This window comes from Eurosta solidaginis, chromosome 1 (genome assembly GCF_040869045.1).
Source record: "Eurosta solidaginis isolate ZX-2024a chromosome 1, ASM4086904v1, whole genome shotgun sequence".
Classification (NCBI taxonomy): Eukaryota; Metazoa; Arthropoda; class Insecta; order Diptera; family Tephritidae; genus Eurosta; species Eurosta solidaginis.
The window spans coordinates 376056984-376070565 of NC_090319.1; the positions used below are offsets into that span (position 1 = coordinate 376056984).

Sequence of the window (13582 nt, forward strand, 5' to 3'; positions counted from 1 at the left end):
CCGAAGTTGAGCTACAGAGATGCGTGTCTCCCAAGGGAGAATGCTTTACTCTTCTGCGAGTTCAATATTTATCTTTAAAAACGGGGTTCGCCGGGCAATTCCTGGCATAGAGGTCCGACGCCTTTTTATGGATATCACTGAGGACTTGTTTGTGTTTTTCTTCTACATAGGGCTATGTTCTCAGGTGCCGTATTTCCTCATAATGCTTTGCGGAATTACTTCCTAACGTGATAGTCGTCCACGCTTACATGATCCATGTAGTTCTTCCATAAAATTTGAAACGTGCTAGTCTTTCATGTTACCGAACGACTGAAACGCGTAGAACAGACAAGTTTTATTCTTCCATGAGGCCGACGATATATATTATACTAGAAATATAAGTCGAAGTTTTCAAAACTTTTCGCAAAATTCCCAAAAATTCCACTAGGACCTTCTAAAAGTGTTTGACTATAAAATTTTTTGCCTCATTGAATTCTAAAGAAGCAAAGTGAAAAATCTCAACAAATTCTTTCTGATGGCGTTGACAAAACTAAAAAAAAGGTAAAATTTTCCATTACTGCACCACGCTTAAATTAGAGATGGTAGAGGAATCCTAGATGACAAAATTAAGCATTTCATCTTACGCTTCTAGTTTTTGCAAAATAATATTTTATTTATTTTGGATGTATGTATTAGGTTAAGCTTGTAACATTACTTTCATTTAACTTTATTTTCAAATATTTCATAGTCAATTTTGATTTTGCTTCTTTCGAAAATTTTCATTCAGTTACAAGATTAGAAATTAATCAATAGAATCATGGGAAATTAATACATGTATGGAAATGTTCATGCATTTAAATAAATAAAATAAAATCGGGTGTTGAGTTCATAATCACAATATTTTTAATATTATATTTTAGTTTATAAAGGGTTAATGCGCAAGCATAACAATCATATGTTTGACATTTACTTTATATCTTTTTCGTTGTTATTACTTACTTACTGTCTTATCCTTGCAACTACCGCCAGCAGAATTCATTGTGTTCTAAACCATTTTAATATAATTAAATAAACATTGCTAGTTTATACAATTAATGAATATCGTATCGAGTCAGCATTCGTTTATTTAATTGGATACTATTGGTAAGCCGCTACCCCCATACAGTCCACCGCAGCTGATAAACCGCATCACCATTTTTTTTGGTCCTTCGAGCCGGATTTTCATTCGCAAAAATCGCAACAAGTGTAAGTATAAAATATAAAATCAAGAAATATAAATATATTCAGCTTTTTATTTCCTGGCTTTACATACGTTATTTCATTGGATAAAAAACATTATTAATCCAGCATTAAGCATAAACAAGAAAGTTCGAGCAGGTGTCATAATTTTTATATTTGAAATCTGCCGTGATATTGATCTGCCCGCTACAAATTTTGTATCTACCTTTTCGCATAATTCGTACCGCCTCAGAAGTAACCACATACATACATACACACATCTATAATATTATAAATTAGTAAAGGGTGCATAAGTTGGTACGCTAAATATATATTTTCACGAAATGTCTGCTTTTGTCAAAACGCGCGATTCTGCCCTTAACTCAATTAAGAGGTATATGACAAAAAGTATGGACGACGCATTTATTCTGGATGTTGAGGGTGTCGAAAGCTATTTGGCGTTGTTGAGTGAGCAATGGGCTCGTTTCAACACCGCGCAAGATGCAGTGGAAACTTCATGTGGATCTGAAAACGCCGAGGTGGAGGAGAACGCGCGCATACAGGCTGAAACGTGGTATACCACAGCTTTGTCCAATTTTAGACGCGTGCAAAAATGCAGAGCTGAATCTTCTCCGACACCTCACTCGCTAGCCACTGTATCTGCGTCAATACGATTGCCCAAAATGGACCTTCCAACATTTGCTGGCGATTCTACTGAATGGATAGCCTTTTACGATGCCTTCTGCTCGTTAGTAGATAGCAATGCTGCTTTGTCAGGCGGACACAAGTTGCACTATCTTCGTAGTTGCTTAAAGGGAGATGCGCTGAGTATAATTAGTGGGTTTAAGATTAGCGACGCAAACTACACTGAGGCGTGGAACCTACTTAAGTCACGCTACAAGGTTATGCGCGTTATCATCGAAGCGCATCTCACATCGATAGCGGATATAGGAAAGGCTACGAGTGATACTGCGGATGCTATAAAGAGCATACTAAATTCATTCCATCAGCACATACGAGAGCTCAAAGCACTAGGAAGACCAGTCGATTTCTGGGACGATTGGTTGGTTCATGAGGTCGTCAACAAATTAGCGTTCGAGACTCGGAAGCAGTGGGAGTTATCACTTGTTAGTGAAGAACCACCAACCTTTGAACAGCTGACGTCGTTTTTGGAAATTAGGTGCCGGTCATTGGCTATGCTAAGCACGCCTGCTACTCAGGTATCAATAGAGAAGCCCGCAACACCGAAGGTTACTGGCAAATCAACTAAGGTCTTTCACGCTGTACAAACCCCGAAGAGTGTGGAATGTGTGCACTGTAAGGGCCCACATAAGGTTTATAGCTGTGAAAAATTTAAAAATCTCGATTTAAGCGCGAAATCGAAGTTTGTGATGGAGTCTGGCTTGTGCACGAACTGCTTGAGCCCAGGTCATTACAAAGCTAAATGCAATAGTTCGTCTGGATGTAGGGTTTGTCATCAACGCCATCACACTCTTTTACATAACACCGCTTCTACATCCAATGCCGCTGTAACCGCCGCACATTTCACCGCACCCAAACCACATAAAACCTCATTTAGTACTGATCCGTCTACAAGTAGCGCTACCGCATTGATGTTTTCATCTTTAAACCCCGTGGCCAATTCGCCGACTCCAAAAGAGAAAGCTGTACTGTTGGCAACCGCCATTGTCAAAGTTCGCGATTGCTCCGGACACTGGCAATCAGCCCGCTTGCTGTTCGACTCTGGTTCACATGCCTCCTTCGTTACTGAGGCTTGTGTTCAACGCTTGGGTGTGCCGCGAAAATCTTCTGCAGTAGTTGTCACAGGTATAGGTTCCTCACAAGGAGGTCGCTCTAGAGGCGAAGCATTACTTACGCTGTCCTCATACTGTTCAGATCGATGCTTCTCCGCAAACGCATTAATTCTCCCTAAAATTACAAGCGACTTGCCAACCCAGACATTAGCAATCGCATCATGATCAGACATACAAGGGTTGTTTTTAGCCGATCCGCAATTTATGAATCCTGGTCGCATCGATATTCTAGTCGGCATGGATGTTATGGAACAACTTCTCTACTCCGAATTTTGGAAGGGTCCACCTGGTACGCCCATGGCTCAAAGAACTGTATTCGGTTGGACGCTGTTTGGTTGTGTCGACGGATCCGAAGATACTACGACTTGTCTACAGTCGTTGCATTGTGAGGTTCAATTGGATAAGGCGCTTGCCAGATTGTGGGAGTTAGAGGAAGCACCTCAAAAGCACCACCTCACCTCCGAAGAACGCCTCTGCGAAGAACTTTTTGAAGCAACGCATACAAGAACATCCGACGGTCGATTCATTGTGGAGCTACCCATGAAGTCTGACGTGCTCTTAGGAGAATCCCGAGATTTTGCTGTGAGAAGTCTACTACGCATCGAGAGACGCCTGGCTCGTGACGACGATCTACGTGCACGCTACAACGAGTTCATACAGGAACTCATTAACATGAACCACATGGAGGCTGCAGGAAAATCAGAAAAGCAAACTTTTTACATGCCTCACCATCCCGTCGTTAAGGAGTCAAGCACCACAACTAAGTTGAGAGTTGTTTTCAATGCATCGGCTAAAACTACGAATGGGAATTCACTGAACGACGCTTTGCTGGTTGGTCCACAATTGCAGCAAGACTTATTTTCAATTTTGACACGCTTTAGAACTCATCGATATGCAGTAACAGCAGATATAGCTAAAATGTACCGCCAAGTATGCGTCTCTGAGAAACACGTCGACCTACAACGAATCGTCTGGCGTCGTGATCCGTCCTTACCCATACAAGACTTTCGCATGTTACGAGTGACTTATGGTGTGGCAGCTGCGTCCCACCTAGCCGTAAAATCCCTGCAACAAACTGCAAAAAACTCCACTAACATTTGTAAGAAAGCTGTCGGCGTCATTCTTAATGATTTTTATATGGATGATCTTCTCACCGGCACGTCATCAAAAAAGGATCTGGTGAATTTGCAAAGGAATGTTTCAGAGATCTTGAAAGAAGGTGGATTCGAGCTTCGAAAGTGGGCTTCGAATTGCGCCGAGTTGGGCGCGGCTATTTCGAACGCGTCAGAAAATATATCTTATTACCTAGTCGACAGTAAGGAGGTTCACGCTTCGGGTGTAATGTGGAATACGGAGGAAGATTACCTGACGTTTACAGTTAATCTGCGAAAATCGCCTACTACTCTGACAAAAAGAGCATTTTTATCGGACGCAAGCACTCTATTCGATCCTCTGGGGCTACTCTCTCCCGCAGGTATCAAACCAAAAATATGGTGCCAGGAGGTTTGGCGGAGCAAGGTTGGCTGGGATGACGTTATCCCAGAAACCATCGCAGTAAATTGGTTTGAACACCGCTCTGAGTTGCAAATTCTTTCCAACTTAAAGGTTCACCGCTGGCTTGGCTTAGGTACGAATGGCTCGATCACGGAGTTGCACATATTTTCCGATGCATCCGAGCGAGCATACGCTGCGGTTGCATACGCCCGGACCGTGAGAAACGACGGCACGGTAACTGTTGCTCTGATCTCGTCAAAGAGCAAGGTGGCACCCCTCAAAGCAACCACATTGCCGCGATTAGAATTGTGTGGTGCGCATCTAGCCGCTAAATTGGTGCGTAGCATTCGACACAGTTGGCACGATTTACAATATCCTATATTTGCATGGATGGATTCAACAATCACCTTGGCATGGCTACAAGCCCACCCTAGCAGATGGACGACTTTTATTGCCAATCGCGTTGCTGACATCCAGGAAGTTCTTCCTCCTGAATGTTGGAACCATATCCGCTCGGAGCTGAATCCTGCAGATTGTGCTTCTAGAGGAATCACTCCATCTGAGTTACTGCATCACCATCTTTGGTGGACTGGTCCAGAGTTCTTGCAGAGCGAAGATCCTTTCTGGCAGCAAACGAGTACAAGCCATCACACAACCGAGTTAGGCATTAGAAGCAAGGTAACTACGCATGTCACTAGTTCCAACGAACATTGGTCCATTATGACTAGGTATTCGTCGTTTTCGAAACTTCGTCGTATCATCGCCTACGTCTTAAGATTTGTCGCCAACGCTCGAGCTGCCACTACCCTCCCGGTTGCGAAACGAGTTGGTCCCCCCAGCTGCCTGGAGATATATGAAGCCGAAATGCGATTGATTAGGTATACACAAAGGTTCTTCTTTTCTAACGAGATCTCTCTTTGCAGCGCAAAAAAGCCTATTCCGCGGCGCAGCTGTCTGGTGCGTTTGCAAGCATATCTTGATGAAAAAAATGTATTACGCGTTGGAGGTAGGTTGAAGAACGCGGCAGTATCTCCTGACGTCCGTAACCCCATTATCTTACCAAAAAACGCGCCTCTTGCGAAGTTGATTATCCACGATATTCATGAATATACTTTACACGCTGGCCCCCCATCATGCAGACACTTTTACAACGCCGATACTGGGTTGTTGGCGCTCGAAACTTGATACGAAGCATCTATCACAAATGCGTCAAATGCACATGCCTGAATCGTAATCTCGCCACACAAGCAATGGGAGATCTACCTACAACTCGTACTACCTACGCTCGGTGTTTCACCCGCACCGCGGTTGATTTCGCTGGGCCGTACATGTATAAATTCACTCACGGCAGAGGAGCAAAGGGCACCAAGGGATATATATATTCTTTCATATGCATGTGCACGGGCGCTATGCATTTGGAATTTGTTGGAGACCTGTCGACACCAGGATTTCTCTGCGCTTTCAAGAGGTTCGTAAACCGCAGAGGCTACTGCAAGCACATGTCGTCAGACAATGGCACAAATTTCGTTGGTGCTGAAAAGGAACTGCGAACCGCATTTCAGCAGTGTATGGCTGATACCAGATTACAATCGTTCTTTGCCGATTCAAACATCGAGTGGCGTTTCAATCCACCATCTGCACCACACATGGGCGGTTATTGGGAAACCGGCATAAAACGAGTAAAATATCACTTAAAGCGCGCATTAAGGGAAACTCTGCTTTCCTACGAGGAATTCAACACTCTATTGACTGACATCGAAGCGTGCGTAAATTCTCGACCGCTTTGTGACAACACTACAACCGCTGGCGACTTGGAAGTCTTAACTCCTGGTCATTTCATCATTGGTGAACCGCTCAAGTCAATCCCAGAACCTGAGGGTCAAGGGTTCTGTGGAAATTTGTATCAGAGATGGCAGGTAATATCTGCCACAAGACAGCATTTCTGGCGTCGTTGGAGAGACGAGTATCTCGTCAGTTTGCAGCGCCGCACCAAGTGGCATCGTCCTTCACGCAATTTCGAAGAAGGAGATGTTGTAGCTGTATTTAGTGAAACTACTCCCCCCACAAAGTGGATACTCGCTAGGGTAACACGATGTCATCCTGGAGCTGATGGTCGCGTGCGAGTCGTGACAGTAAAGACTGCTAACGGAGAATACGTTCGGCCGATTGCTAAATTATGCCTCCTCCCAACAAAGGCAGATCTATTTTGCGAAGAGAAAGAATCGTCATCATGAAATCAAAAATTTTCAACTTTATTTTTTGCATATTTCCAATATTTTTTTTTCTAACTGCATTGTAATCTTAATTTTGAACGTATCTTGCTTATATTTAGATAGTTCAAGGGCGGCGGTATGTTGAGTTCATAATCACAATATTTATAATATTATATTTTAGTTTATAAAGGGTTAATGCGCAAGCATAACAATCATATGTTTGACATTTACTTTATATCTTTTTCGTTGTTATTACTTACTTACTGTCTTATCCTTGCAACTACCGCCAGCAGAATTCATTGTGTTCTAAACCATTTTAATATAATTAAATAAACATTGTTAGTTTATACAATTAATGAATATCGTATCGAGTCAGCATTCGTTTATTTAATTGGATACTATTGGTAAGCCGCTACCCCCATACAGTCCACCGCAGCTGATAAACCGCATCACCATCCGGGCTATCGCGTCCCGACCAACACTAGTTTAACTCCCAGCTCCAGACCAAAGTAGACGTGACCTAATTCTCGGGAAAAATTGACATCGAACATTGAAAAAAAAAAAAAAACATCGATGATGGAAAACTTCGATGTTTTCCCAATGTGCATAACTTCCTCTAAGGTCCGGTCTTTCAGTAGTTGGTTAAGCTAAGCTTAAGCTAAGTTTGCTTAAATCTAGTCAAATTTAAACTCCATTTAAAGTACTGCGCAATTTTTCAGTAACAGTTTAAGGCCGCCGTTGGGGTAGGCTTTTTGTGCGGCAACATTGGGTTTTTATTATCTAGATAATTTGTAGATACGGCAACAGCTGGATTTTGTTTACCCAACAAACATGCAAACAAAAATTCTCCAGCGAAATATATATCTAGTTCCGGAAGTGATATCCAACATCGTTATTTCATTATTCTTAAACCAGATAGTTATCGAGTTGAGATCCAACTTCATTCTCCAACCACTATCCAACCTTTCAGAAATTTTGTAAAATTAAAAGTTTTCGAGTTGATCTCCAACGTCATTAATATTTTTCAAATATTATCCTAATTTCGAGAGATTTTGAGAAATGTACAGTTCTCAAATGAATATTCAACACATGTCTCCAGTTGATATCCTACATTGCATATCGAGTTGAGGTGGAGTTGAAAAAACTCTCCAAGATGGTACCATCAAAACCAACAGATGTTTATTGTGAGAAATAAACACCTGATTGATATCAGTAATGGAGCGTAATTAATAAAATATATTATATAGGCGGCCGCCGTGGTGTGATGGTAGCAAGCTTCGCCTCCCACACCGAAGATGCCCCGGGCAAAGCAACATGAAAATTTTAGAAACAAGGTATTTCAATTAGTATACAATTTTTCTAAGCGGGGTCGCCCCTCGACAGTGTTTGGCAAGCACTCCGAGCGTATTTCTGCCATGAAAAGCTCTCAGTGAAAACTCATCTGCCTTGCAGATGCTGTTCGGAGTCTCTAATTTGTAAGAAAAATTAAAAGGAACACGACGCAAATTGGAAGGGAATCTCGGCCTAAGATCTCTTCGGAGGTAATCGCGTCTCTCATTCATTTATTTTATATATATATATATTTCGTCAAAATACTGTAATAGCATTTTTTGCTTTATAAAAAATCCCTCTTTTGCTGAGTACGCCATGATTCTTGAGTTGAGTCACTGTTTCGAAACAGCTCTTGAGATTTTAGAAGTATGGTTAGTTATCAACATGAGTTCTAATGGTAATCAAGCCCAAATGCTTGTTGGGTATATACGACGCCATTTTTCGAACGAACGCAAATAACTGATAGGTTAACTAGAGTTTAACCCAGCCAGATTGGCCGCTTAAGCTCAGCTTAAACTTCCGTTAAAGTGAACTGAAAAACCGCACAATAAGTTTGTAGTTTAACAAACTGAGTTGAACTTTTACTGAAGAAAGCGGGCTCAATAATCCCTAATTCAAGTGATAGGATAAATAAAATCAAAATATAATTTATTTAACAATTTGGGAAAAATTTGAACATCGTGACATCAGGACGGATAAGGGGAGAGCTGTTTCCATTATACCTTGTAAATCTCTTCAAAGCCTTTTCTCCTGGGAGTGGGATTTGAACCCGGATTCCTACGATGGTCGTGTTACAAACGCATTCAGCCACGTTATGCCTTAATTGCCTTCCTTGCACAGTACAGTTTCAACGAAACTGGTATTTTTGCTTTTGTTCTATTTATTGAACTAACAAGCAAAGGTGCCTAAGTTCGGGTGTAACCGAACATTATATACTCAGCGTGAGCTTCGTTTGCATATTTCATTTCAGATAAATTACTTTTCTACATAACACGTGGCACCGCCCGTTTAAGAAAAATGTGTCCCCATTTCCTCTTATAATAAAACTTGATAATTGAAATATCATGATTCAAAACTATTTTTTGCTAAGTTATATCTTATTATTCTAGTCTACGACCCTTTTAAAAATATTTTATACAAAAGTGGGCGTGGTCTTTAACCGATCTCGTCCATTTTTTCTAGAAATATTTCCTGCTATAGGGAAAATTTGTGTACCCAATTTTATTACGATCCGTTAATTTTTCTTCGAGTTATGGCTCCCGAAACATAGAAAATTGCTTAGTAATAAAGTGCCACGCCCATTTTTTTAAATTTAAAGTTTTTCCTATTTATTGTTATACATCCACTTGTGAAATGAAATACCGTTGATATAAAGTTCTTTTTTGCAAAGATATAGCTTATTTTATTCGTCCACGGCCCTTTTAAAAATCTTTTATATAAAAATGGGCGTGGTCCTTAACCGATTTCGTTAGTTTTTCTTCAAAGCATTCCTTATAGTAAAGGCAACCTCTCTGCCGAATTTTGTTACGATAGGTTTAACGATTTTTGATTTATGATTAATAATATTTGTAAAATTGATTTTATCACAAGTGGGCGGTGCCACGCCCATTAAAAAAATTTTCCAAATTTTTATCAAGAGTCCGCATGTCAAATTTCAATATTTTAGGTGTATTATTTACTAAATTATCAGGTTTTTTGTGTTTTCCAAAATGTTATATATAAAAAAAGTGGGCGTGGTTATCATTTCGCTCATTTTCAATACCAATCTATTCTGGGTCCAGATAAGCTCGTGTACCAAATTTGGTGAAGATATCTCAATATTTACTCAAGTTATCGTGTTAACGGATGGCTCAATCAAATTTTTTTTCGATACTGATGATTTTGATATATGGAAGTCTATATCTATCTCGATTCCTTTATACGTGTACAACCAACCGTTATCCAATCAAAGTTAATATACTATGTGTGCAAAGCACGCTGAGTATAAAGAGAACTAACCAATGTTGTCTATTTGTATGAATTAAGCGGGGATATTTACATATAAGTGGTTATCGATTTTGTGCATTAGGAAATGAAAAGTTAAGTTTAAATTTTTTGAGTCCCCATAGAAAATTTTAACTTTCAGTCCTGGATGAGACCCCTTAACTGTCTCCAAACGTGATACATATTTATGATATTTTTAATTTGGTAGAACCGTTTGAAGGGGTGACACCAGGAAAAATCGTTTATATGTTTATGGGAAACACCCTAATGTATATATTTCTATAAACAACACTACTTTTGATGCGTTTACTTTCAGTGAAGAGGAAGAGGAACAATCAATTCAAAATCCAGCAACCCCCACATTATCTGATCCCGTCTCTGCAACACGTATATTTTGTGGAGCATTAATTTTACCAACCATATCCACGATAGTAGGACGTTTACTATTCGAATCAATTGAAAATACATTACATCGTACACTTCTTGGTGGTTTGACGTTTATTGCTGTAAAAGGTATTTTAAAAATTTATCTTAAACAACAACAATATACACGAAAGAAGAAGCGTCGCATTGTCGATTATACGGATGAAAACGTGCGTATCTATGTGAATCGTAGCTCGACACGTCAACATGGGGGCGCAGCTGGATTAGGTGGTATCAATGCTGGCGCTAGTGGTGGTGCAGCTAGTTCTGCAGCGTTTTCTACACCACGTTCTGCTACACAATCTCAAAGAGAATCAAATATAATATCACAACCAGCAAACGAACGTATCAGTATGGTTTAGATAAACGTCAAATCTACTGAAAAAAAAAGAAATTACTTTAATCTATTATAGTTATGGCGGTGTACTACAACAACAATAAAGGGAATAGTCAAGCTGTAGTTAAACTGATTGTACTATTCAATAAAAAAAAAAAAAAAACAAAAAATAGCCATGCACGTTGTAACGAATCAGCTTTATATTCTTAAAATTATTTTTATGCTAACAGAATATAGTATTTTCAAATAACAAATCGATGTAGTATATACAATAGGGGAGTTCAGGATTTTGTGCTAATGGTCTCACATTATTGCATTTGTAATCTGGTATAGTATAATTACACAATGAACTAACAAAATATATATGCGACCCGGTCTATGAAAAGGTGGCTTATGATTAAAAAAAAAACAGCTGTTTACAGCTGTTTCCCGCAAAAAAAAACAGCTGTTAACAGCTGTTTCTTGCACCTTTTCATAGACCGGGTCACACATGGCTATGGATTTGCTACGTCTTTGCAAATACGCAGCATTAAAGATTTTAGTAAATTTTTTTCAACATAGAATAGAAAATCTGCAACTGTTAATACAGAAACAAATGAAAAAGATACAAATTGAAATTGAAACAATTTGTTGACAATCCGTAGCTTATATTTGCTAATGCAACGTTTCCAATATCAAATGCACAAAAGTCTAAACTGCCTTAAGAAACTATTAAAATATAGAAAGCGAATCACAACAGGACTTATAAACGAGAGAAGAATAAAAAAAGAACGAAACTTATAACTTAACTCTTATGAAATCAAAACAATATAACAAAAAATATGTGCTCCAATGAGATACACTACATAGTACATACACATTTAAAATAACATATAGTATACATATAGTATATATATATATAAACCATAGTATAAAAAAGAAGGTAGCTCCACTCAAAATTTTTTGACGTATTTGGGGATTTTTGGTTTCATAATTTTTGTTGTTGTTGTTGCGTTGCTATACCGTTACTGTTTAAGGCAAAATTGTGGTTTTCCGGGATTGAAATTTCCTTCAGAATGAAAACGCAATATACGAAGAATTCTGCTGTTCTAGCATTGCCCTATTATCATGCCTCTACAGTGGATATTTCTCAAGGCATGTTGATAAAAAGTCGACCTCCAAAGTCTGCAGTGAGTGGTAGGTGTTTAATTTGTTACGTTTGTGGGACGCCACATTCATGCCAATGCTGAAAGGGCACAGAATATGTATAGGTGGGGCTTGCCTCAAGGTGCCCCTGGTACAACGGGCAAAATAACTCTCATAACTAGTGGCTAAACTGCAGAGGTAAAGTTCACCCTAAAAAATGGTTTAACAATTCCCTCCTCAAGAGCTACGCTCGAATTATACAATAAATAAAAAATGTCTTTTAGCCAATTTATCAAAATTCCATTTCATAAAAATTGCGCTTAAGTATGCTAAACTCTTTAGAAATTGCGGTGTCGGTTTATAAGGACCTCCTTTGGGCAAACAATTGACAAATGTGTACGTTTTGTCAACATGTTCTGAGCAAACGTACGGACACTTAAGAAGGCTATATTCCCTTGCTTTGTATACTTTGACCCACAATAGATCTACACAAAGGTCGCAGTGCTGCTAGACCTAGTAATAATAATAATACTGCGACCCATGTAACTTCCACCAAAGCAATTTTCGGAAGCTCGGAAAACTTATTAAAAACCTTCTTTTCTAGGCTGATATTTCGTATTAAAATATTTCCAACGCATGCGGCTCATTTTTTTCTTTTATATTTAAAATAATTATGAAAGTAATTTAGTTGTTGCTGTTGTTGTAGCGATAAGGTTGCTCCCGAAGGCTTTGGGGAGTGTTATCAATGTGATGGTCCTTTGCCGGATACAGATCCGGTACGTTCCGGTAACACAGCACCATTAGGGTGCTAGCCCGACCATCTCGGGAACGATTTATATGGCCACGTTAAACCTTCAGGCCATACCTCCCTCCCCACCCCCAAGTTCCATAAGGAGCTTGGGGTCGCCAGAGCCGCGTCTGTTAGTGAGACAGGATTCGCAGCGGATAGGTGAGGTTGACAATTGGGTTTGGAGAAGCTGTATATTGCGCTGGCAACCTGAAGGGTTGCGCTGGCAACCTGAAGGGTTGCGCTACACAGCCCCTTGAATCTGGTATTTTAGTCGCCTCTTACGACAGGCATACCTACCGCGGGTATATTCTGACCCCCTAACCCGATGGGGGAAAAGTAATTTAGTCGTATTCGTTAATATAAAATCCATCAAAATTAGAAAAATTCGTAACATTTTTCAATCTGGTAGCTTGTTTTTAGTGAAATTGTCATTGTCCCCGCAAAAGTCAAATGGCTAACGTCACACTAAATGGAACTACCTCTATTTTTTGTACCACGCATCAAACCATCATATATATTATTTCTAATTGCTGTTTTTATGTACGGGTTCCTTTTTCGCTCGTATTTGGAATCAAAATCTGTAAATAAAGTTCTGATTGTAAAGACGGAGATTCGGGCTATTAGCGAGCTTTGGGCAATTTTGGTCGTAGTGCTTTTGTTTAGCTATATTTTGTTAAATAATTTGTTAAAAATAAACAATTGTGAGCACACAAAGAAATCTATTTGCACTATGGCACTATTGTGAATATTTGCACTGCATTACCGGCAGTTGCTACCATACGCCAGATGGCAGCGCAAGGTTTTAATTGATTGATAGAACAGCTGATTTATGTTGATATTTCATAAGATACTTTTATATTTGTTGCGCAAGATG

General features: G+C 39.6%; 1 protein-coding gene across 1 annotated transcript in view; it reads left to right on the top strand.

The window, feature by feature from the left end:
- LOC137238294 (E3 ubiquitin-protein ligase MARCHF5) overlaps window positions 1–11701 on the top strand; it is a 36379-nt gene extending 24678 nt beyond the window's left edge. The window contains exon 4 of the mRNA XM_067763120.1: window positions 10350–11701. Coding sequence (XP_067619221.1) covers window positions 10350–10818 — 469 coding nt within the window. The 3' untranslated portion in view covers window positions 10819–11701. The remainder of the gene's footprint in view (window positions 1–10349) is intronic.
- Window positions 11702–13582: the final 1881 nt, after the last annotated feature.